We start from the raw sequence: 26,734 nt of genomic DNA on the forward strand, positions 1-26,734 counted from the left end.
CTCGTATTTTATTCGCTCATGGGGTTACCAGCTGATTCAGCTAGGCTTGAATGAAAGAAGGCTAAATCAAAACCACTAAAGTGCTTGGATTTATGGATGAATCTTGCTGCAACAAAGTAACGTGCTATTTTACTCATCTTCTTAGGGATGCAGTTAGATTCATCAGCACTTTTTATAGTGGTGAGGTTTAGGAACTTTTCTCCTGGAAAATTCCATAAAATCCTAGAAATATAAATTTTAATATACAAACATCTCAAAAATGTACTAGTTTTAGCATGTCAATCATGAGAAAGTTTTGTCTGTAATATTTATGAAAAAAAACACAGTGGGTTTGTACTGCTTCTATACTTTCTGAATAAAAGTGACTGAATCCTTTCTGCCTCAGCGAAGAAGATCATGACAATTGTCTTTCACCATGACTGAATCAAATCACATTTTGCTTCCATTTCTCCATTAATATGAGAGGGCCATGGGATCATTGGCAGTAATTTGTACATCTGTGTCTCTTTGAGCAGGAAGAACTTAATATTATTTAATATCTCAGAATAATTCTATGTAGAGATTTATCAGGATACAGGGAAGAGGGAGTAGAAGTTTTATTGTTGATAAAATAAATGCTGCACTGTTTAATTTGAGTTATGGAAAAATGTGTAAAGCCCTTTGCAGCCTTTCCCCAGATTATCATTTTCATGCTTTCACCAAGTGGGAAGGAGAGGTGCAGTGAGAATTAGTAGTTTGCCTGTGGCCACATCTCGAGTCAAGTATCATGACCCTCATTTCCTTCCTCATATTTCAGAAAGACAGCACTCTGAGGAAAAGCACTGTTGGCTACTGGAACAGGCCAGAAATGTGTCTAGCTCTGTAGCCAGTCTCCATCAGTGGATGGTGCATAATTACCCTCTTTAGGATTTTTGCAATAATGTACCCATCAGGGACATGTCTGCCAAGCTCTGACAATAAAAGGCTGGCTCGTGCCTTCAGGCAGGAGAATAATGAACCTCTTTTACATCTTTCTCGGTTCTTTCATTTAATCAGACCTTTTAGCCTGTGCCATTTGGACCAGACCTACCATGTCTGGAAAGGAATGGGAAGGGTGGAGAGAAGGAGTTTTTATACTATGGACAAGCAGGTGCCAGGAGCCATAGGTTGATATGTCTGCCATTCATAAAGAGTAAGTTCACAAAGCAACATTTTGTCCACAAAACCTAATTGCATTGCTCATGCGTTACCTTGTATATGACACAGAAATTATGCATGTCACAGTCCCATCAGTAGCACTCCTAGAACCAGATTATTCTTGGTAGTTATGTTCAGGTAAACGTTGGTGCAAGCAATAATAAATATGCAACTTAGCTCTTCTCTGGATATATTTGGTTATTTTTGGACTATAAACCGACTCAATATTTAGGCAAATATATCCACAGAATTAGGTGGGTTGCTTTCTTAATTTTCTTTTCTGTAACAAAATAATAACATTGTATGGCACTGTTGGATTCTCTGAATCCTGAGTTGCATGTGGACAGCTGTGATACATACACTTAAAAACAAGTGGTTTATATAGTAGTTATCTTAATTTGTTGGCCCATATCTAGACCCAGAGAGTTCAAAGACGTATCTGGTAACAGTGGTCCAAAAAGTCCTCAGTAGCTTAAAAATGACAGCTAGGATGTGTGGGTTTGATTTTATTCTCTGTCACAAGTTCCGTGAGAGAACTCAAGCAAGATCTTGTAATTCCAGCTTCCTAGAGGTGTTGTGAAAATAAAATCCGTTACTGACTGCAATGCTCAGATGCGCAGTGACAATAAGGGACAGAGAGGCTTCTGGATGGATAAATTACCAGAGTGGTTTTGAAAGATTCAGTGAATCTTTTCACTGCAGAGAAACCTTCCTAGCAGAAACCCAGCTATTAGTATTCAAGGCAGCACTCCTGTAACAAAACCAGCATGTGCAATGATTAAATCATACCAGAGTGAGGAGTTAACAAGGCATGGCTGCACGCATTTGCTGTTAGCAGTCAGCACCTCGCGATGTTTCGTCTCAATAGCAATTCAATAACTAGTCTGTAATTACATCCCAGGCCTTAATAAGTGTGGGGACAGTTCTCCCAGGTGCTGGATGCTCTTAAGTCCCAGCAGCCACAACAGGAGCTGGAGGTACCAAGAGCAGCAAGAGCCCTTTGATGTGTTGAGGGATGGGATTCCAGCAAGATCAGCCTCCCACCGTAGCCTTCCTCAGTGCCATTAGAGATAGCCAACCATCTCTTGGATGAGGGATTGAATTTTGAGTTATAGTAGCAGTAAAGCAGTTATGAAAAATATAATAACCTATTTTGGCTTAAAGCATGTCATTATGTATTATATGTTTTTACAGCACTGTGAGTGTGTCAGGAAGCGGGGGACATGGTGCAGTGGAGAGAGGGCTTTTTTTGGTTTGGAGGGTCCTTAGTTGTGTGTATGTGTGCAATTTGCTCCTTCTGGGTGATATAGAGCATTGTTCTTCTAAGAGGATATTTGAAAAGGGAAAAAAAGTGTTGGCTTGTCAAATGCCACAGGGATAATGTTTTGTTAGGACTGTTTTCTGTCAATAACACCCAGGTTAAAATGGTAGAAAGCCTTTTTCTTGCTTTTGAGACACAAAGAAGCTGGAGTTCCTATTTAACCATTCCGGGTAACCATTCCACGTGGCTTAGGGCACCAGTGGCAGTCATCTGGGGAAACCTTGCTGCGGTGGGTACAATTATCTCACTCCAGAGCCTGAAACAAATGTTAAATGCACAGAGGGGAAATACCTTCATTTAATCCTTACTTAAACTCAGTTATGTAGAAAGCCTCCTGCCTGGCAATATTTCTGAAGTATGTGGGTTTAGTGTCACCTAATAACATCATAAAACTACTCATCATGGTAATGGCAAAGCATCTGAGAGAGTCTCTGAAGCACTTCCTACTGAAATTCAAGTAAATGCTTTCTAAGTGCAGCTGGTCCTGCTAAGAGGACCAGAGCTTCACAATTCAGGTGACCTTTGGCAGGGATCGTAATAAATTATGTTGTTGAGGTAATTTAAAGAGACTTAATTACACACTGAAATAACTGCTAGCACCGAAAAGGAGTTTTATTAACCAAGAGTTTATGGACAGAGAAACTCAATAGGCACACCATGGTTTAAACAAGTGTGCAAGGTTGCTTCCTGCATTTTACTAATGGGGTAGATGCCAGCTGCCACCACATCTTAGTGCATCGATGTCAGTAGCTCTGAAGACAGCCAAGGCTGAGAGCCAACTTTAAATATTTTCCTTACTGCAGGTGCCATAAGCAATAGCTCCCAGATGCTGAGTGGGAGGCTCAGGGCAAGGTCTCATCTGATTGTGCCTCTCTGCCCCACCTCACCTTGCTATGAAATGGAGTAACCTCCTTAGAAAGCACCTTACTGTGTTTTTCATCAGTACATCTTAGATGTCCACAAGGACTGGATGACAAAGTCAGTGCTGCCATTGAAAGAGGCAACTCCATCCTATTGAGGGCTTTTCCACCAGTCTTCTACCCGTCTCACAAATAAACTTACTCTGAGCTGGGTCCAGGAACTGAACACAGTGAAAATCAGATATCATGTACTGTTTCTGTTGAGACCAGTTCTAAAAGCTGTTCTACTGTTTTGCTGAGTGGTTGTACAAACATTTCTGATTGTGCAAAGGAGTGGAAAATGCTGGGATGGGACCAAGTGGCTGAGATGGAGATGGAACTGGACAACATTAGTTTAAATCTTTTAGGGAACCACAGAGTGAGGACTGGGGAGTATTTTATGGCCCATGTGATGACTGCATCTTATTACTACTGCACCCTGGTGTAAAGTGGTATCTGTATTCTCTATTATTAAAAAATAAATTATAGCTTTCACCTGCTGCCGAAAGTTATGTTATTTTCCATCACAGCAAGTGCTATAATAAGCTTCAACAGAAAAGTTTTCTACTTATTGTCTTATGTGCAATGGGGATTCAGGTTTTCTGAGCCATCTGAGCTGTCCTTGTCTTGGATCAAGAGTTGACAGCAAGTGGTCCAAGCCACCAAGCAAGTGGTTCCTAGCCAAAATATCTAGCTAACAAAATCCAAGATGCATGAGAGAGGTGGAGGTAACACTGAAGTGCAGATAAATGTCCTGCAGATGAACGCTCCTCCAGTAGCCTGGCATGACCAGAGAGCGTGGGTACAGGTTTCCACTTCAGCCAAAAGCTAAATGATCACTTCCATGCTTGTGCCTGGAAGGCATTCCCAGTGGTTGCTCACATATTAGGTCACTGGGTGACTGTTATCTGTTGTGACCAGAATGGTTTCCTATACAACGATGATTACACCACCACTTGGAGTTTTGTATACCCAGTAGCGGAAGGCTGTAATTAGTGCTTCCAGGCAAACTGTGACCTTTTGGAACTTTTCCTGAGGCTTATGAAGCTTAAATTAGTTTGTGCTGTTTGAAAGCATGCACAGACTTAATCTCTGGGTCCTATTTATATTATAATTACTATATCGTTCACATTTGCATTCACTTGACTCTCTTTCTTACTTAACAGTCGAGGTTGGCTCTTGTGTCTCAACTCCTTTGTGTGCAGTTCATGGGTCAGAAATCCCCTGGGTAAAAGCAGGATGGGGAGTGCTTATTCTTGCTCCCTCACATCTCATACAACTTCAGAGCAGCAGGCTGATATGAAAGATCCCTTTGCACAAACAGAAGGTACCACAGGAGTGTTTTCTTTGGGAAAAGACAGGATGCTATTAGTGGTTTGGAATTTGAAAGAGAACTTCTTTTCTGTCAGCTGTTAACAATGTAGTTATTAAAGTAGTCTGAGATTAATTAAAATGCTGACTTTTGTGAATGTTCCAGTCACATTTTGTCATCCTTTAAGACTCATTTATGTTAGAAAATATTTCACTGTGTTGTTATTCATCTTTAAAGAGGTCTAAAGTACCCATAAATACTTAGTGACATAATGAATATTTAATTAAAGGAAAAAAAAAATCAGTAAACACCTGTAATTTCCAGTGCATGAAAAAAGAAGATTGTGGAATGAAAGTGAATCTCCAGTCTCCTTCAAAATTACCTCATTCTGCAGAGCTCTGCATGTTCCTTGCTTTCACATGCTTAGATCCTGTTTTAATTTTGATTCTTGCTTGTAAATACAAGCTATCTGGCATTGCCCAGAGGAAGGTGATCTATCATCTGCTTACAGCCAGGGTTCTTGTCATTCAGTCATTCCGTACATATAAAATTTTATCTAAACTCCTCTTATAGGAGATAAATGACCATGACAACAGGCTTCCTCCTATGCTTCAAGTAATGAGGCTTTACAAATCAGGCAGTATCATCCTGCATGTTAAGGCTAGGGTGCATGTGCGTTATTTCCAGCTATATGAGCAACCTTGGTTGAACTCATTATTCTGCAGTGGATAGTACAGATGTTACCATCCTGCAAGATTTAAAGCTTTCTCTAAGGAAAACTGTTTATTTCACCTTGTTTGCCAGCTGGACCAGCTGTAAGGTTTATTGCTGGCTTTTGTTTCCTGTTTGCGTGATACTTGTTTAGTCCCTTATTAATGCAGTCAGCACATTAAGGATATATTAAAACCTGAGAACTCATGGGAGGAAAGCAGCTTAATAACCAGATAATGTGAAGCAATGGTTTTTATGGGGTTATTTGGGGCTTTTTTTAAGTTAATATCCAGCATCAGTTATTACTAAACTAGATAGGATATCATTAATTTGTTGCAAGAGAATTTTACTTGTGGAAAAAATAAATTAAGATTATCTAAATCAATTTATACTAGGCTTTTAATGGAATAAGCACGAAATATGCAAGCGGGTTTTATTCAGTCAGTGTTAAGGAGTTGAAAATGGCACTTCTCAAAGGTTTGTTGTTTTTTTCATGCTGCAATTACAAGGAAACATCCTTTTCCCTTGAATATATCAGCTGGGAAGAGTAACAGGGACTCCAATGCTCTTCTTCCCCTTCCACAGCTCTGCCAGGACATGGCTATACACTCTCCTCATCTTGAGGGTGCTGCCATGTGTGATACTTTTTAATCACAGAATCACAAAATCGTTGGAGAATTCAGGTGGGAAGGAACCACATCCCAAGACGTTCCAAGGTAGGCAGGGAATACAGAAAATGTCAGGCATGTTCCTCCACTCATGATATGTTCTTTTAGGATTAGGATTAATCCAATAAGTAATTTACATTTTAAAAATGGGTGCAAATGTTAACCTTTGCTTTCATCTCTTTTCGAAGTTTGCAGAAAGCCTGGATGAAAACTGAATTGAAAGAGGTTAAATTAATGAGGGCTTTGATTTCAAATAACAGTAAATAGAACAGAAATTGGAAAAAGAGGAAGAGTTGAGGATGGGGGTTTTTCTGTTTAGATTCATTCTCCAACCATAGATTTGAACCAGCATCCTAGAACAAAATACCTTAGCCTTTTGGGAAGTTGGTGATCTCCACATGAGCTGAAGTGGTTCCCTCCTTTGGTGTCTGTGTCTCAAGATATATATTCATGGTGCATTATCAGGCTCAGAAACTCTTCAAGCAAATTCTCATTACCTACCTCTTTTTTACAGCTAATTTTAACATTATCTGCAACATTTCTTGAAGGTTGTAGGTCTTCCATGTTCCTCTTTGGAACCATCCACGTGCATTATTGCATTAGGGCATTTGAAAACCTTAGTCAAAGGCTCATAAAAAGAAGGAAGTGGTTTCCCTCAGCCCACTCAATCTGATATGACATTGGATGATATTAATTACGGAGAGGATGGGGATTAGGAAAGGAATTCTAAGGGAAGGTTAAGTACTCGCTAAATGAAAGAAGGCAGTAGATTATGATGAAGAGAAATATAACGCTAATTGGAGATCAGCAGCAAGGTTCAGTAGGAACTGGTCTTGGGAATGACCTTACTTAGGTTGTTCCCTGGCAGCCTGGGAACCCGAAGCTGGATGTAGCTAATGGAACTTGTTAAGGCCACAAAGTTGATAAGCGTCATCGGAAGGGAGACAGAAATATTGGAGAATTTGTCTGTCTTGCAGGGCTGGAGTGGGAGAAATTCATAGTACAAAAAGCAAAATTAAGCACATGGTGACTCAGGGCAAGAATTTGTTTTATATGCTTGAAGCTCAAGAGTTACAAATATCTCAGAAGAGCAGATGGGTGCCTGGTCTTGCAATGCTAATCACTGGATGTCTGCAAATCAGCTCTTGGCTTTAGTCATGGGAAAGACAAATGCTTTTTCTGGATGGCTCTGGCAAACAGTTTTCCATAGAACTGAGTGAGTAGCAGTTTCACTGTATAAGGACCAGTTAAGACATCCTCTGCAGCAGGGACAGAGTCACAGAATCACAGAATCGTAAGGGTGGAAAGGAACCATGGAAGATCATCTAGTCCAACCCCGCTGCAGGTCTCTGCAGGACTATCTGGAGTAGGTCACACAGGAACTCATCCAGGTGGGTTTTGAATGTCCCCAGAGAAGGAGACTCCACAAGCCCTCTGGGCAGCCTGTTCCAGTGCTCCCTCACCCTCACAGGGAAGAAGTTTTTTCTTTTATTTCTTTGTAACCTCTTATGTTCCAGCTTGTTCCCATTGCCTCTTGTCCTATCATTAGACATCACCGAGTCACTGAAAACAGCCTGGCTCCATCCTCCTGACACCCACCCTTTACGTATTTGTAAACATTAATGCGTCACTCCTCAGTCTCCTCGAAGCTGAAGAGCCCCAGCTCCCTCAGCTTTTCATCAGAAGGGAGATGCTCCACTCCCTTAATCGTCTTTGTGGCTCGGTGCTGAACTCTTTCCACCAGCTCCCTGTTCTTCTTGAACTGAGGGGCCTAAAACTGAACACAATATTCCAGATACGGTCTGATCTTCTGATCTTTCCTGTTCAGGAAGGAGAAACTGAGTGTAAAACATTCTTGCATTAAAGAGTATGATGAAAAGAAACTTAGTCTAACTAAAGGGAGCTGAAATAATCTAGTTTATTTTACTGGATGAGAGCTTTGGGGACACATGGCTACTCTAACTATAATGTGAATACTCATGATTACTAGAAAACAGCTTATTGGAATGAACCCCAAAAAGTGTAAATTGGAGTGACAGCCAGTGTAGCTTCAAGTTAAAAGGCAGCTCCTATCAATAGAGTGAAACACCAGTAAGAATTACACCAGTGAAAACAGTTACGTTTAGAAGATGTTTGTCAATATTTTTATAATAGAGGTACATGAAGAAGCAAAGAAGAATCTTCTCAGACTTGGAGATCCCACGTCCTTTGATGTTTCTCTGACTATAGTGCAGACTGGAGTGGAGTTGTTTAGAGTCATCCCAACTTCCCACACCACTGTAGGTGTCTCTCAAACTGCCGTGGAATGAACTGAGAACCTGACCATGCTTATTCACTTGAGCAACTTTTAGAAGTGCTCAAGACCTATTTTGTGTAAAACGATGGACAAATCTGTTGCTCATTTGCCCTCTAGACACTGCTAACTGAAGCTACCTCAGAACAGCTAGTTTATTTCTGCTCTACATAAAGTAAGCATGAAATGTATTACTAGTATCGGATGGGGTAGAAACAAGCAGTACCATCAGTGTGGTTTGTGCAATGCTGTGTATTGCCCGAGAACAAGACAGTATTGATTATTTCACAAGACAAGTTACATTTGAGGAAGTAGATTAGATTAAAAAATTAAATGCCTTGGGGAGGGTGAACAGCAGCACAAATCTGTTTGATGTTTGTGTCAACAGGGTTGCCAAAGCAAACAGCATGAACATCTGTCTGTAGCACAGCCTGGAAAATACTGTAAATGGAAAAAAGGTTTTAATGGTAAGCAGCAGTTCACAGAATTCCCCATGTCTTTATTTATTAGGCTGATAATATCACCCCAACATATGAACTTTATGCAGCACATATAAATAATTCATGGATTAGCAAATAAAGAGATCTGGAATCTGTACACAGAGATGGCTGTTGCCAATTATCTCACTTGTGCAGAGCCAGACCTCTTAGCTCCCATTGCTTGCAGCTGCTCTTTTAAATCATTCATCAGTGCTTAAGAGATATGCTGGTGGCACTGGCAGAGAGTATTTGAATTTTCATTGTTTACACACTGTGAATTTAGCTTCTGGTCTGAAATTATCTGCCACATTGAAGCCTTTGAGAATATGGATGAGAAGAATAAGACAATTCTGCTCTTTTTTCTGTTTTTAATGCTTCAATAACTTTGATTACCTTTTTTGCAATTTTACTTCATATTATTTTCATAATGACTACTTTTGTTTTAAAGTTATGATTGATAGATAACTGATACATCCCTATGCTGTTTAAATCATGAAAACAGCAAAAATATTGTGCCATATTCTCTTTAAAGTATTACAAAACAAATATCTGGTAAATATTTTGTTCAAAGTGGTATGAGTTCCTAGTTTCCAGATTTCCAGAAATCTATACCTTACCACCTGAATATCTAGAGCTGCTTCTTTCTGATAATGCTTAAGCAGAACCCTCTTGGAAATAATAATGAAAGCTGCTTAAAAAATTCCTGATATGCCATGGCAAATGCTTTTTCTTGTCAAATTACTGAGGCACTGAGTTTCTGTGCAGTTTCAGATCACGGTAGGTAGTACTTTCTGATGATAAATTTGCCCGTGTCATTATAGCGATATAGCTTAATATACTTCTAATGTGGATAATGACAATAATGTTTTTAAAGAAAAAGGCCCTATGATAAAGACAGAGTTTTAGCTGTATTAATTGGAAATCTCAGTCCTGTAACTAGACATTTATGCAGCATTATTAAATATTTCCTGTACAACCTCATCAAGATGAACCTGCTTTAGCAGGGTATTGGACTGGAGGATCTCTAAAGGTCCCTTCCAACCCTGACCATTCTGTTATTCTGTGTAACTATGCATCTATTTGGGAACCTATAGAATTTGTCTATACAGACAGAAATTCTTCTATCAATAGATTTGGTCCTTACTCTTAAGGACCTTTATAAATAAAGCAGCAGTATTATAGCTGCTATCAAGTTGCTGGAGTGAGCTGGTGTGATGCTGGAGCTGAGGAGAGATAGCAGAGCCTGCAAGACAGGTGAAGCAGTTCCAGCTGATAGCAGTCCAGGGCACTCCACTCCTGCCAGAAGGATGTAGAGGGTGATAACAGAGTTACAGAGAGTCTGTATGGTGACACTCAGCATCCTAAAACTTTTGGGGGAGGTAGCAGGGAGCAGCAGTGCCAAGTTCCATACCTTGGGCTATGGAACTACCCTGCTTTTAAATATCCCTCTGCAGCCATGGCTGAGGGAAGGAAACCAATAGTAGCAGATGCATCCCCTTGTCATGCAGGAAAGTGGCCTGCTGTGATTGTGGAAGCAGTCACTCAGGTTATGGGGTATGTGCTGGATCCTTCTTGCCTTTTCACATCAAGAGAAAAACAGCTCGGTATATGCTTTACTTTCTCAAAGTGGAACACTTTGTGTTTTATTCTGCAAGGAGCACAAGCAAATACTTAAATTCAACCTCAGGACCTTTTTAAGCAAGAGGCAGAACATTTGCAAAGTTTCCAAGGGGGGCAGTTAGACATAGACACTCATCAGCACTGATTAAAGAACAGAAGCAGCAGAATGTGCCAGGGCTCAGGAGTCCCAATCAAGGCCCGTTTGGAAGGACTCTGGAGAGAGGAGACAGAGAGCAGAGGATGTCCTCACTCTGCTTCTGTCAGCTCCCAGCAGTTCATTGAACAAATTAGGTTTCACTCTCAGATCCGCAAACGACAGTGGATGGCATTTACCAGATGGCATGTGTAATGGGACTGTCACACTGTTATAGGTTTGAAAATAAAGTAGAGGAGGCAGCTAATGAATATACACTTCCTAATCTCACGAATTTTGTTCTATCCCTGTCAGGCATCAGGCACTCATGACTTGTGCTGAGACTTTCAAAGTGTGTATACTAAAAGATGTAGTCTAGCATCTAACCAGGCTGTTTGACTTTAAAAATTATGATTGAAAGAAGCAATTTTCATCATTCCTAAAAAACCTAATTTTTCTTCGCAATGACTCTCGACCTGCTCACGTGTGAAATGCATGAACTAGAATGTCATCACTGGGAATCCTTAATATCAAAAGTAATCGCTCTCACAAATGTGGTGATTCTACTCTGTACATTTTTGTCATTCCTATTTTTCCTCATGTTGAAAAATAAAAATTGAGCAAATCAAAAGTCTACGTTTTCAAGGATACTGATACATATTTTAAAATATTGTTATTTGATAATACCTCAAACTGAATTTTTTGTTATGAGACCTCACTTTATTTGGAGAGTGATAGTTTCCAAAATATTGATTTAGTGAGATACTAAGGAAACACAATATATAATATATATAATTTTCTAAATGATATACTGGCTTTTTTTCTTTACTTATTAGCTTCTCATGGGACCAATACAAAAGGAAAAATAATTGAAAAAATAAAAGGATTATATGCATTGTATTTCTCTCATCCTTTTCTTTTTGTTAGGCATTTTTGTGTTAATTAAAGGACTGCTCTAGCTCTGATTGAAGTCATTTGGGAGGATTCCTTTTATTTTTAGTGATGATTTTATCATGCCCATGTTTATTAGGTTTGTTGCTTTTCCAGCAAACTGGCTTCTGCGACTGCAGGGAAAAAGCAGGGCAGATTTATAAATAAATATGGTCAGCATATCAATGTATATTGGTAGCAGAAAGGTAAATTCAGCTAAATCCTAGTGAGTAAAACGGGGGTTTCCTCTGTGCATTATACTCACTTAGCTGCATTCTAAGAAAGTGATGCGAACAAAAGAATTGTATTATTAGTGAAAAAAATTCTCAGTTACTGGGAAACAAAAGGCAGGCTGCCATATCAGTCAGCTTAATTATAAATATACCCTTTTCCCACCTCTTCTCTGTATAGGTAAGGTCTACATTAAAGACTCTTGGTTGTATGCAATAGGATGTGGTTTCTGGGCAGCACAGGAAAAACCATTGACAAAGTTATGTCACCCTAAAGCCTTTCTTGCTATCAATAACTTATTTCATTTACCAAACCAGTATGGATGGCTCACAGTTACCAGTTTTTATTTAGTGGTGATCATTCAGGAATTGCTTGTAGGCTGAAGGACTCAAGACACATTAAATGGAACTGAATCTCAGTGAATAACAAGACTCTTTAAGCTGTCTTAATTTTGAAGCTTAAGTTGTTGAGTGTTTTGATATTCAATGTGATTCAGAAGCAAATTTCCCTTACACACCAGCAGCATGCCATCAGACTGTCAGAGCCTGAGAAAACTGGAAACACACTTTCTAACATCCTTTCCTCCATGGGTCTTTTATATAGACAATTCCGAATGTTGCCATCCCCACCAGCTGCACATCCTTGTCACATAGTATGTTTGAACTGGAAACACTATAAACAAAGGAGATGTCCTGTCAACAAAAACTGGTGGGACTGCACCTTATGTTCAGATTTGGTCTGTTCACTGCAAGACATTGAGGTGCTGGAGCATGTTCAGAGATGGGCACCAGAGCTGGTGAAGGGTCCGGAGCACAAGTTGAATGAGGAACAGATGAGTTACAGTACTGAGGTTATTTAGCCTAAAGAAGAGGAGGCTGAGGGGAGACATGATCATTATCTACAACTACCTGACAGGAGGCTCTAGCAAGGTGGGAGCTAGCCTCTTTTCCCAAGTAACAATAGGACAAGAGGAAATGGCCTTAAGTTGCACCAGGGGAGGTTTAGATTGGAGATTACAAAGAACTTTTTCCCTCAGAGGGTAGTCAGACTCTGGCACAGACTGCCCAGGGAGGTGGTGGGTCCCCATCCCTGGAGTTATTTCAAAGCTGTGTACATGAGGTGTTGAGGGACACAGTTTAGTAGTGGGCTTGGCAGTGTGAGGTGAGTGGTTGGACTCAATGACCTTAAAGGTCTTTTCCAACCAAAATTATTGTATGATTTTATGATTCTATGATCTATGATATTCAGTCACACACATTAGAGTCCTCTGGCTCTGCTGTTGGGATCTTTTCTGGGTGTACATCTTGTCTTTCCCCAGTTGCTTACACTTGCTGATTCCCCATATTATATTGTGGGGAAAGGGAAGGAAAGTAAGATAACCACTGCCTCTGAGGTTAAGAATTAACCACAGTCATTGCAGTGCTTCTTCCACCTTCTTGAGCAGTATTGTCAAACCCAGTGGAAAATCTGCAAACAGATATGATAGCCTCAAACAAGTGGCTGTACTGGGTCAGACTGAAGCTCATCTTGGCCCGGTGTCCTGTCTCCAAGAGCAGTCAGCAGATGATAATGGAAAATCAGAAAGAAGCTGACAACTACAAACCTCATGAACCTCATCTCATGTGCAATTCCATTTTTCTATCTATCAGCTTCTTGGTGACTTTCTGAACAAGAATTTTAATCTAGACCACTGTGCTAAGGACTATAGCATCCTATAGCATCCTGTGCTGAAGACTATAGCATCCCGTGGTAAGGGCTGTAGGATCCTAGAGACTGTAGCAATCTACGGCAACGAGTTCTGTGGTTCACTCAAGTGTATTACGTAGTAATTATGATCCTCTTTGTATAATGCTGACTGATTTCAATCCATAATGCTGCATTTAAAGACAGTATATGTCATCTTTTTTGATGTGAGAGCCAAACTGGTGTTTAATTCATTTAAAACAAAAAATAAAAACAAAAAAACCACCCCCAAACGTTTGCAAAACAGCAACACTTATCCATAGCATACAAAATGTGTCTTGTACTGTGCTGTTTATGTGTCATTAGAATAATTTTAAAAGCAAGTGATTTAATTGTGTTTGTGCTAATTTTAATGTTTACAAATTAGGGAAAGATGCATTTAGTGATCCATTGGGAAAGGGCTTTGAAACCTTACGTCTTCAAGTCTACAGTACTGTCATTTATTCATAGACTCTTTCTAATACCAGGGTGATTTGCTTTTTAGATTACTCTTGCATGGAAAGGGAGTCTCAGGAGTCTTCAGCTCTGCAGAATTCAAAACCAGGTTCAAATGCATTTGTGTATGCTTCAATATTAACCAAGTTCTTTTCTTCTTCTTCTTCTTTTCAAGGTCCCCGAGTCCCGATGGTGACTGTTCACAACACGACCAACACACAGAGTAAGAACGGGCTCCAGCCTTGCAATTCTTCAGAGAAAAGTAGCCAAGCAGGACACTGAGATGTAGTTGCTCTTTGGTAAACTTAGACTGGCAGGGAGCCCAGGCTCTACCTAAATGCAAGTCTTCTGAAGCCAGAGGGACTTCTATAGCTGTTGTTCTGCCATCAAAAAAGCTCTCTGTTTGGGCTACAAAGACAGTGGTTTGAGCATGATGTTTGTTACCAGCCCTCTCAAAAACTGAACAGTTCAGATCTCTCTCTGACTTTTTATTAGTCTTTCATGAATATTGATTTATGTCCTACTCAAAAAGCAAGAAATATTTAGCTTAATCTACGATTAAAAGAAAAAGTCATTCTGATATAGATTACCAGCTTAAAAGAGATAACACAGAGAAGCGAGCTCCAGTCACAGAATCACAGAACAGTAGGGCTTGGAAGGGATCTCTTAAGATCATCTAGTCCAATCCCCCTGCTACATCAGGTCACACAGGAACACATCCAGGCAGGCTTTGAAAACCTCCAGAGAAGGAGACTTTACACTCTCCCTGGGCAGCCTGTACCAGGGCTTCCTCACCTCAACAGTGAAATAGTTTTTCCTAGTTTTACTATTTACTAGCCTTCTAGTGAATCAGCCAGTCCTCCCAGTTTGGTACCATCAGGGAACTTGCTGAGGGTACACTCTGTCCCATCATCCAGGTCATTGATGAAGATGTTGAATAAGACTGGCCCCAGAACCGATCCCTGTGGAACTCCACTGGCCACAGGCCTCCAACTTGATTTGGCTTCATTGATCACCACCCTCGGCTCTGTCATTCAGCCAGTTCTTGATCCACTTGACCGTCCACTCATCCAACCCACAATGCCTGAGCTTTTAAATGTGACTATAATGGGAGACAGTGTCAAAAGCCTCGCTGAAGTCAAGGTGTATGACATCCGCTGCTCTCCCCTCATCTAGCCAGCCAAACGTGCCATCATAGAAGAGCATCAGATTGGTCAAGCAGGACTTCACTTCAGTGAATCCATGTTGACTCCCCCTGATAACCATCTTTTCCTTCATGTGTTTTGAGATGACATCCAGGATGAGTTATTCCATCACCTTTCCAAGCCTGGAGTCAGTCCTCCACAATAGATCACCATGTGGGTACATCCCATTAGGTCCCATAAATTTATGGGTGTAAAACTTGCCTAACAGTTGTCCAACCCCATTCTCATCCACCAAGGGAAAGTCTTCCATTCTCCAGACTGTTCTACGCTCCTCCAGGGACTGGGCTTCCTGAGGACTGGCCTTGACAGTGAAGACTGAGGGAAAGGAGGCATTCAGTACTTCTGCCTGCTCAGCATCCTCTGTCACCAAGGCACTCTCCTTGTTGATTAGTAGGTTCACATTCTCTCTAATCTTCCTTTTGCTGCTGATGTATTTGAAAAAGCCCTTCTTGTTTTCCTTTACTTCCTTTGCTAGGTTCATTCCAAAAGGGCTTTGGCCTTCCTGGTTTTGTTCCTCTGCACTCTGGCAATGTTCCTATATTCTTCCCAAGGAACCAGGCCCTTTTCCCACCTTTCATAGATTTCTCTCTTCTCCTTGAGAAGATCCAGTAGTTCTTTGTCATCCATGTAGGCCTCTTGACTCCTTTTCCTGATTTTCTACTTGGGGGGATACACCAATCTTGGGCTTGGAAGAAGTGGTGCTTGAAGATCAACTAGCTTACTTGAATACTCCTACCATCTAGAATCCTATCCCATGAGATCCTTCCAAGCAGATCTTTGAAGAGGCCAAAGTCAGCTTGCCTGAAGTCCAGAGTCACAACCCAGCTTGATGTCCTGCTCCTTCCACACAGGATCTTGAACTCCACCATCTCATGGTACTGCAGCCAAGGTTGCCTACAACCTTCACATCCCCAACCAGAGCTTACTTGTCAGCACAAGGTCCAGCAGCACACCTTTCCTCATTGGCTCCTTGACCATTTGTGACCGGAAGTTGTTGTCAACATTCTGGAGGAACCTCCTGGACTGTGTGCACCTGACTGTGTGGCTTTGCCAGCAAATATCAGAGTGGTTAAAGTCCCCCATGAGGACCAGGGATTGTGACTGTGAGGCAGCTCTCAGTTGTTCGTAGAAGGCATCATCCACTTCCTCTTCCTGATCAGGTGGCCTATAGTAAACTCCCAAGGTATAACACAAGTTGTATGTCTGCCTGGTTTCCCAAACTGCTCATGGGGACTGTAGCACTTACTGTTTGGTAAGGCTTTTTCATGCTAATGATTCACATCTTCCTTCACACATGTGGCAATTCAAATTATCCAGAAAGATCAGCTTTTAATCCCAAGTCAGCACACCTGAAAGCCTCAGATAGACAAGCCTTTTCTGTTGCTTGTCTACAGGAATCTTGAGCCAAGGTGCCCCTTTCTCTCTTTCATGAGGTTCAGGAAACTTCATAGCAAGGTGTAGTACTATGTCTCATATTAAACCAAGATTTATCTGCTGCTGTCACTTTGACTTAGGCCCTTATCTTTCATTTTAATGAAGGGCTTAGTGCAGCCTTAACCTGCAGTTAGGGACTTCAAGCATTGCTAGGATACAATAAGCAACACCTTTATTCTAGCTGCTCTGTATGTGCCCAGTTTATCAAGAATCAGTTTAGTGCAACTGGATTTAAAGCAGCTCACTGCAGTTGTCTCTGCAAACGAGCAAAGCAAACCAAGGAACTTGAGTTTCGAACTAAGGTTTTCTGTGCAATGCTGAGCAGCTTCTTTTCTCACTGAAGGTGGTGTCAAAGGAAAGACTCTTATAGTACCAGATCATCTAAGAAAAAGTATAGGATCTGTCTTGCTTTGTACAGTTTCTGTGTGTCCTCTGTTTTATTCCCAGTTTCCTCAGTTGCTTGTAGGTAGGATGCATAAAACGTCCAAATTCTGACTGATTTTTTTTTAAATCAAATTGAAAATCAGATTTGTGGTATATTATATGCATTGCCATTAAAATAGAAATACTCAGTAATGTTCCATCTAGTCTCAACCATGTTCAGTATTGTTAATGAGATGTATTGTACATTTAGGTCTAATTTATCCTTCCATCATTTTCCATTAATGTTTTTCCAATTAAAATGCTCCTTTACAGAGAAAGACATGCATAAAATTTGCCAAAGCAAAGCTGCACAATGAATCCTAGGCCTTGGCTTAGACTATCTGCTGTCACCTTGCTTACAGGGTGACCGTGTAAGCACGAAATTTCATTTCCTTGTGGCTCAATTTCCCCACTGGTCTATAATTTCTAGATAAAATTGTCATGATGGAGCTATTCATTTTGCTGTCCGGAGTAGGGCTCTCATTGTGGAGCCATGGTTATTGCTGCTGGCAATAAGAGGATAGTTACATGTGCCAGTCTAGTCCCTTGTGAGACTACTTTCGCTATAAATATGCAAAAGTCAGCACTTGTAGCTTATTCTAGTCTACAAAAATACACTATTTTTTAATATAAGTAATAATTAAAACAATTTGCAAGCTCCTGTCTTTTCAGTCTCTCTGCACAGTGACCACTCATATTGCAGTCTGTGCACAAGGGTGTATCAGCTCCTCTTCTTCCCACCAGAGCCCTGCGCTTGGCCATGCTCTCACCAAGAATAACCGCAGAGCAGCCCTGATGACACCTGCAAGGCTCTTCAGCTCACTGAGGGTGTTGCCACAGAGCCAGGAGAACTTCTTAGCTCTGACCTGTAACTCTAATATTACTTTATTTTTTTCCCCTTAAATGCAGTACCTTGATTTTACCATAGACATGGAGATGGCTAATTGGATATAACAGCATGTACAAGATAGTGCATGAATTGTGTTATAGCTTTCTGTGTAATTTTATAAAATAAGAGGTACTATAAAACAGAAACAGCAAATGAAGGGCTTGAAAAAGTAACACAAAACACACTGAGACTAGTTTCATTTTGGCAGATATATGTGTAGCATTTATCACATACAGAACTTGATCATGCACAGAACACATCCCCTACTGAAATTCATGATTTTCTGCATATGATTAGCATTTCCCTGGATTCCTTTTCCCCCCCCCCCCCCCCTTATTCTTTTGCTTTTGAATAGAGGGCAACTGACAGTTGCATGCTACTGAATTTACTTATTTAGTATAAGCCCATTACTGTATAAAAGGAGTTTGTCTCCGTGTTCTGCAATAATCTGATAATAGTGAGTTGCACTGAATATTATAGCATGCTTACATTTAATTAAGCAATGACCATTTGTACTCCACAGACTCAAGCTCCCTGTGGTGCTAAAGCAGAAAAGAAAGTCCTTTAGGAGATATGCCAATCTTTTTTATTTCCTTCACAGTCTTCCTGGCTTTCTGTGACTGCAATTATATGAACAAATAAAACGGCTTGACTAAATTCCCCTACGTGGCAAGCCCCTTTCTGCTGATAAAGCTACTTGTGTGTGCCATAATTAAATGAGAATCTTAATATTTAACTAAATGTAATAGGCTGTTGCTTTGGCACTTTCAAGGGGGTTGTGGTTTCAATAGAGATGAGACAGGCTTTTCAGAAGCAGGGTGAATAGTCATTGAACCAATATACTATTGCTGAAAGATTTGTGAAATGTATTAACTGGGAAGAGCATGTTTCTGTGCTGTGCCTACCTATTCAGCAGAGATGAGCAAAGACAGCACGGTAAGCAGGATACTGTAAGTATTATTTAAGAAGCTGGGTTTACACACTTATTTATCAGTGAGTCTTGAAAGGGAATTTACAGTCAATGAAACACAAAATTTGATGCAAAATATGAAACTGTCTTTGGGTTCCCATGGCAGAGATTATGCCCTGGATCCCCCTGGCTCAAACCCAGCTTGATGCCATGGGAATGAGTACTGCAATGGGCTCCCCAGGCCAGGATTCACTGCCACCACAATGGGATTCCCTTGGCCCTTGGATCCCTCCCCCATAGGACTCAGGAGCTTCACCATCACCAGGAGGCATTTCCCACCACTGAGGACATGGCAACCTGTAATGCCTCCTAAAGGTGGGCCCTTTCTTTACCAACTGGCAATGACTTGCTCTTCTTGATGTTGGAGGTGTTTTTTTTTTTTTTCTAGAAGAGGCTCAGCAAGTAGAGCATATGGCCAGGGTTTAGGGAAGAATGGTGAATTCCTGGAAAGGAATCCTCTACTTAAATCCCAGAGAGTCCTTGCATAAGACACAAGCAAAACTGAGACTGCTATAAAACCTAATGTTGCAGGTTTGTGTGATCTTCCTTCACTCTTCTCTCCCCGTGGCTTTCTTTCTCATGGATCTTCTCTTATGTAGAACACAACCTTGTCCTGAAGCCATCCACTGTCTCCTCCCTTTCCCCATTTATTACATGTAACTTTGAGGACTTCCTCATTTGATATGTAGTGTTGCATGGCAGGTGAGTGTCTGACTGGGACCCATAGTATTGCTTCAACACAGAAAGTCACATTCCCATTTACTGTAGTACAGCTGAATGTCACTGATTTCAGGAATATAGCTTTTTGCCAACACAGAACCATGAAGGGGTTTCAAAGACTTGACTGAATTAGACATCTGTGAGGACCTAGAAGAAAATTCTGTCATGAGGAAACTCATGTTATACACATTAAGGTGGCTGTAAAATGTTAAAATGTTTTTTGACAAACAATGCCAAAAGTTTTTGTGATCTTGTCCTTCTTCTTTCAGAAATTTTTGATCTGGAGGTAAATGAAAATGTACAGCTGGCTGTAAATGACAGGCAAATGCCTAAGGTAGAATACATGGAAATCAAGATTGATGATTACAGTAAGTAGCACCTTTGATCTCTCTTACTTTTCTTTTTCATTGCTGTTGCTGTGAAATGATACAGTCATCTTGGCTAGACTAGAAGGAGGAAAAATGAGTTTGTCTCTCAATAAACTCGCACAGTTTGCAAAGTACTCTCTTAGGATGTGCTACATAAGGAGGCTGTTACAGAGACAGGATTTGATGAAATGCAGCTGTAGAAAGGCAAAATTATAGGGCTGGGTTTGGGGTTTTTTCCCTTTTAAAATTTTCTTTTTAGAGACAAAGTCACTCTTGGAAATGACATGGTGTGGTGCCCTCTTTGTTCAGAGCATTTGCCCTAGCACGACTGGTATATTATTTGAGATGGGTTTGAAGTGGGATGCTGTATGCACTTGCTGGCTATAGCTGTGGCCACCTTTCAGTGTACAATATTGAGGATGCCTTGCCAACAATTGCCCACCAGAGTCATTTAAGATTCTTTGAGAAAGCTGTATCATTTGATAGGGTTGGGAAAAAAAACCCAGCTGTACGAGGAAGCCAAAAGAGATTTCACCTGACATAAAGAAGCCAGAAACTTAGCAGTTTATATCCACAGCTGGTGCATTATTTGCACCACTTGTGTAATGACTCCCTACATACCTATATGCCAAAGAGGACAGAGAGGTAGAAAAGCCTAATGGCAAACAGCCAAAATGTGAGCAGCTCCTGCCTATCTCTGCAGTTGTACCTGAAACTTCCTAAAAAGCATCTTCTCTGTCTGTAAGCATATGTCTTACCTATATGTGGAAAATCCACATACTTAAGAGTTGTGCTATGGCTCCCAAAAATCCCAGTTTATTTGTATGGTGACAACTCAAAAAAAACCAACCCCAAAGACCATGAGTTCAAACCATGATGCATAATATTTCCCATGCCAAAAAGGAGCACACCTCTCAGTTGTGATGCAGTGAAATGAAAGCAGTGAGGTGTAATGGATAGCAGGTTACTAATTTCAACCATTGCCAGGTGTTAAAAAATGTGAAGCAAAGGCTGAGAGAGAGTTGCCATTTGAAAAGGATCATAATGGGCCTAAAATGTTCTGCTTGCCACACAAGCATTAGGAACATAAACCAATGCATGAAATAATAAGGACAAATGTGCATTTCCAGGCCTTATGGGCAGAAAATATGGAGAAGGAGCCTGTCAGAAAGATCACATCTATCCCCACTGTGAGCCAATTCGTAGTGGCACTGCCAGCTTATTAGGAATAACTCAGCTTGATGCTAAATTTCTTAACTGAGGGTATCACTGAAATATGATTCTATGATTTAACCTAAAATATATATGCATGTGTGTAATAAATACAAGCTGGCTGCAGCCATGGGGCTGTTCTTCCGTAGACTGGGTTTAACAGCCTTGGGAGCACTGCATGTGGTACTTAGTTATATTTAAAGTCGAGTGATGGCCTTTTTGGCTGTCCCTGGGCCATTGATCCAATTTGCAGCTATTAGCATTCAGATGGAATAACTAATTAGGTGGAGTATTAGACAATGATTGCAAAGCAAACCACTTAAACCACACAGTTAATCTGTGTATTAATCTACTGAAAATGCTCTTAATACCAATTTAATTGCTGGGCGTTTGCTAATCTGGATTGTAGTTAACATTTTAAAAATTAATGTACTCTCCTAAATGTAGAAAGCATTTCACAGAATGGCAGAATGATAGGGATTGGAAGGGACCTCTAGAGATCATTCAGTCTGACCTTCTACTAAAGTAGATTCCCCTCAATCACAGGGCACAGGAACATGTCCAAGCAGATTTGGAAACCTCCAGAGAAGGAGACTCCACACCCTCCCTGGGAGCCTGTGCCAGGACTCTTGTCACCCTCACAGTAAAGAATGTTTTTCCTTATCTTCAAGTGCAACTTCCTGCATTCCAGCTTGTGCCTGTTACCCCTTGTCCTGTCACTGAGCACTACAGAAAAAATACTCATCCTATCTTCCTGACACCTGCCCTGTAGGTATTTATAAGTGTTGATTAGATCTCCCTCAGTCTTCTCTAGGCTTAACAGCCCAAGGTCCCTCAGCCTTTCCTCATAAGAAAGATGCTCCAGTCCCCTGAGCACCTTGGTGGCCCTGTGCTGGACTCTCTCCAGAAGTTCCCTGTCCCTCTTGAGCTGAGGAGCCCAGAACTGGACACAGGACTCCAGATGAGGCCTCACCAGGACAGAGTAGAGGGGGAGAAGAACCTCCCTCGGCCTGCTGGCCACTCTTCTTGATGCATCCCAGGATGCTGTTGGCCTTCTTGGCCACGAGGGCACATTGCTGGCTCATGTTCAGTTTATTATCAACCAGTATTCCCAGGTCTCTCTCTGCAGAGCTGCTCTCCAGCAGGTTGATCCCCAGCCTGTCCTGGTGAATGGGTTTGTTCCAGGTGCAAGACTCTGCACTTGTCCTTGTTGAACCTCATGAGTTTCCTCTCTGCCCAACTCTCAAGCCAGTCGAGATCCCGCTGAATGGCAGCACAGCCTTCTGGGGAATCAGCCAGTCCTCCCAGTTTGGTGTCGTTAGGGAACTTGCTGAGGGTACACTCTCTCCCCTTATCCAGGTTTTTGATGAAGATGTTGAACAAGACTGGCCCCAGAACTGATCCCTGTGGAACTCCACTGGCCACAGGCCCCCAACTCGATTCTGTGCCACCCTCTGGGCTCTGTCATTCAGCCAGCTCTCGATCCACCTCACTGTCCACTCATCCAAGCCACACTGCCTGAGCTTTTGATGAGGATGTTATGGGAGACAGTGTCAGAAGCCTTGCTGAAGTCAAGGTAGATGACATCCACTGCTCTCCCCTCATCTACACAGTCAATCGTGCCATCGTAGAAGGCCATCAGGTTGGTCAAGCAGGATTCAGCTTTAGTGAATCCATGTTGATTCCTCCTGATGACCATCTTTTCTTTCATGTGTTTAAAGATGGCATCAGAATTGTTGACTAGTTGAAGGGAAGAAAGCAGAGAGTGGTGATCTATGAGGCAGGGTCTAGTTGGAGGCCTATATCTAGTGGAGTCCCTCAGGGGTCGGTGCTGGGACCAGTGCTGTTCAATATATTCATTAATGACCTTGCTGAGGGAACAGAGGCATTGTCAGCAAGTTTGCTGATGGTCCTAAATTAGGGGCAGTGCCTGACACACCAGAAGGCTGTGCTGCCATTCAATGAGACCTGGACAGACTGGAGAGTTGGGCAGAGAGAAATCTAATGAAATTCAACAAGGGCAAGTGTAGAGTCCGGATCTGGGAAAGAATAACCCCATGTACCAGTACAGGTTGGGGAATGAACTGTTAGAGAGTAGTGTAGGGGAAAGGGATCTGGGGGTTCTGGTGGACTGCAGGATGAGCATGAGCCAGCAATGTGCCCTCAAGGCCAAGAAGGCCAATGGCATCCTGGGGTGTATTAAAAGGGCTGTGGTTAGTAGGTCAAGAGAGATTCTCCTGCCCCTCTACTCTGCCCTTATGAGACGACATCTGGAATATTGTGTCCAGTTCTGGGCCCCTCAGTTGAAGGACAAGGAGCTGCTGGAGAGAGTTTAGTGTAGAGCTACAAAGATGATGAAGCAAGTAGAGCATCTCTCTTATGATGAAAGGCTGAGGGAGCTGGGGCACTTCAGCTTGGAGGAGACTGAGGGGTGACTTCATTAATGTTTACAAATACGTAAAGGGCAGATGTCAGGAGGATGGAGCCAGGGTGTTCTCAGTGATGTCCAATGATAGGACAAGGGGCAATGGGTACAAGCTGGAACACAAGAGGTTCCAAAGAAATACAAGGAAGAATTTCTTCACTGTGAGGGTGAGGGAGCGCTGGAACAGGCTGCCCAGATGGCTTGTGGAGTCTCCTTCTCTGGAGACATTCAAGACCCACCTGGAGGAGTTCCTGTGTGACCTACACTAGGTGGTCCTGCTTTGGTGGGGGGGTTGGACTGGGTGATCTTTTGAGGTCCCTTCCAACCCTTAAGATTCTATGATTCTGTGATTCTGTGAATGAGTTGTTCCATTGCCTTTCCAGGGATGGAGGTGACACTGATGAGGCTGTAATTTTCCAGGTCATTCTTCTTGCTCTTTTGAAGACTGGAGTGCTACTGGCCTTCCTCTGATCCTCAGGCACCTTGCCTGTCCTCCAGCAGCTTAGCACTCAGCCAGCGCCCTCAGTATTTGTGGGTGTATCCATCAGGATCTATGGATTTGTGGGTGTCTAGTTTGCCTGGTAGACGCCTAACTCAAGCCCCTTCCACCAAGACAAGTTCTTCCTTTGTCTGGACTTTCTTATTGTCCTTCAGGGACTGGGCTTCCCAAGGACTGCCCTTGGCAGTGAAGACTGAGGAAAAGAAAGCATTCAGTAGCTCTGTCTTCTCTGCATCCTCTGTCACTAGGCCACCCACCTCATTTAGCAATGGACTTTTATTGTCCCTAGTCTTCTTTTTGCTGCTGATATACTTAAAGAATCTGCCCATCTTGTTCTCTGTGACATCTCTTGCCAGATTTAATTCCAAGAGGACTTTAATATTCCTTGTTACATCCCTGCATGCTCTGACAGTATTCCTATACTCTTCCCAAGTGACCAGGCCCTTTTTTTAATTTCCATAGATTTGTTTCTTCCATTTGAGTTGTTCCAGAGGCTCCTTGCTCATCCGTGCAAGCCTCACTTGTATGGCAGTATTTTTGGCTATTCAAGCCATAGGAAGCAGTTAAGTGTAGCTTTAGTGAACATGAGCTTCAGCACGGTTACCTCTCAGTTTGCAGCAAAATTAAGCCCCCTGGAAGTCAGAATTAAAATACATGTTTCTCTATCTGTCTTCAGACTGTTACAGCAAAATAATCCTATTCTCTCCCCCAACCACCATACTTAATTGGGTTTTAGATTATCATTTTCATCGCCAATTTTCCCCCTCCTCTGCTGCCCTAAAATATTTATTCCTGTCTGCATCACCCATCCAGCTGCCAAAAAGGAAAATTATAGCTATTGCCAGATGTTAATTGAATGTTGTAAAAGTGATGCATGCCTGAACAGCTCGTACTGTACCCCCGATTCACATTTCTTGTCACCTCGGCTATCGGAATATGGGTCTTTTCTTTGACAACATCTATGTTTCTAAGGTATATTTACCAGTGCCTCTGATGAAATGCCAGTTTGTTCTTGATAATAAGAGCCCAAAACACCAGAAAAAAAAAAAAAATCTGTTAGAGTTATGTCAGCATACCCACACTGAAGATATGTTGTTGTTTGTTTGTTTTTGACTAGAATTGCCAATGCAGATCTTAAAGCCAGCAGCGTTCTCGGACACTGCGCACTACCCCTTGCTCTTGGTTGTGTAAGTTCTTGCTCATCCCTTCTTTCTGTTCACATTATTAGGCCAGTGTGGAAACCCTGGCCACGATCAGAGCCTTTAAAGATAAGTTTTGTACGATGAATTCAGATCTCTCTAGCACCAAACTCCAGCATGTTGATCCATACTCCCTGTCTCACCTTCAAGAGACTAAATATAGGTCCCTGCTCTCCTATGTTTGTGCTAAGGGTTTCAGCTCCCAGGAGGGTGCCCTAGTGAAATCCTGCAGAGTAAATCGCAGAGTTTTTGAAGTTATTCCACATACACTTGCAATTCAGTAATTTGGGGGCAGAAATAGAAGGGGAAAGGGATAAAATATGGATGTTGACTTTCTGTCCCAGTGCTTATGGCACTCACCCTGCTATTTAAAAGGCAGTTTTAGAGTGGGATGCAATCAGCCTTAGTACAGCTTAAATTTTACCGTCATGCAGCCATCCTTCCCATTTAAGTGCTGGTGTTCCCTGAAGTAATAGTAAGGAGATGGAAACCTTTGAAGATCTCTGTGACGCTGGCATTTATATTAGGTAGGTAGGATTTCCTTCTGGCGGGCACAGCAGATGGGTATTCCTGTATGCAACATTTAATAATGATAATACACATTACTGAATTTTTTCTGGTAATTTGGAAAGAAACCAGGGAAGGGAAGTCACTGACCTTGGAAGAACCCATATGGCCCTCGCTGCATCTCACTGCATCACTTGCTTGCTGCCAGGGAACACCTCACAAGAGAGAAACCTCGAGCAGGAATTATGAGTACCCAGTGAATGCCTGAACACCATCCTGCACATCTCTCCATGAAGGACAAAAACACTGCAATAAGCATGTCGTTACATCACAAAATTACTGCAGAGAAAATGTACTTCATTATACAAGTGCTTGAGGAAGATTGGTACTCATCAAGCTAACAGCACTTGATTAGGCTGCCTCTGAAGCTGAATGTGCCTGGATCTCGCTTGAATATATGCAAATGCCTGAAGTCACATGCACATTAAAACCCTGCTATGAATTGACTGACATCTCTGAGAACCCCAGAAAGGACAAGAAGCAGGTGGAAGTGCAGTGGCTTTATAGTAATGCCAGTCCTTAAAATATTACTTATAGTCATCATCGTCATCTCTTGATTTTTTGAGCTGACTGGCTGCATTGGGGTCAGTGTTTCTTGTGAGAGTTTCTCTGTACAGGATTGGACCCTAAGCAGAATGGTGAAAAGGGAGTCGTGCCAACCTCTTCCCTTTCCCCACCAATTTTATGACAACCAGGGCATTTTTAAGCTGTTAGTTTTGTTGCTCTAGAAGTCTCCTTACCCTCCATTCTTACGTGAAGCAGTGGTGACAGAAGTGATTGACCGCTCCACCTACAGCCACTCTTAAGAACTTCATAGGAGAGGGATAATCTGTGAATGGGGCCAGTAAAGGAAACCTCAATGCTTGCCAGTA

The 26,734-nt window shown here is 41.8% G+C and overlaps 1 protein-coding gene across 1 annotated transcript in view; it reads left to right on the plus strand.

Moving 5' to 3' along the window:
- DPP6 (dipeptidyl peptidase like 6) overlaps positions 1 to 26,734 on the plus strand; it is a 434,766-nt gene that overhangs the window by 400,431 nt on the left and 7,601 nt on the right. The window contains exons 17-19 of the mRNA XM_061996360.1: positions 14,127 to 14,174; positions 19,862 to 19,960; positions 25,214 to 25,283. Of these exons, the coding sequence (XP_061852344.1) occupies positions 14,127 to 14,174; positions 19,862 to 19,960; positions 25,214 to 25,283 (217 nt within the window). The remainder of the gene's footprint in view (positions 1 to 14,126; positions 14,175 to 19,861; positions 19,961 to 25,213; positions 25,284 to 26,734) is intronic.

The sequence above is a fragment of the Colius striatus genome, chromosome 5, assembly GCF_028858725.1.
Source record: "Colius striatus isolate bColStr4 chromosome 5, bColStr4.1.hap1, whole genome shotgun sequence".
NCBI lineage: Eukaryota > Metazoa > Chordata > Aves > Coliiformes > Coliidae > Colius > Colius striatus.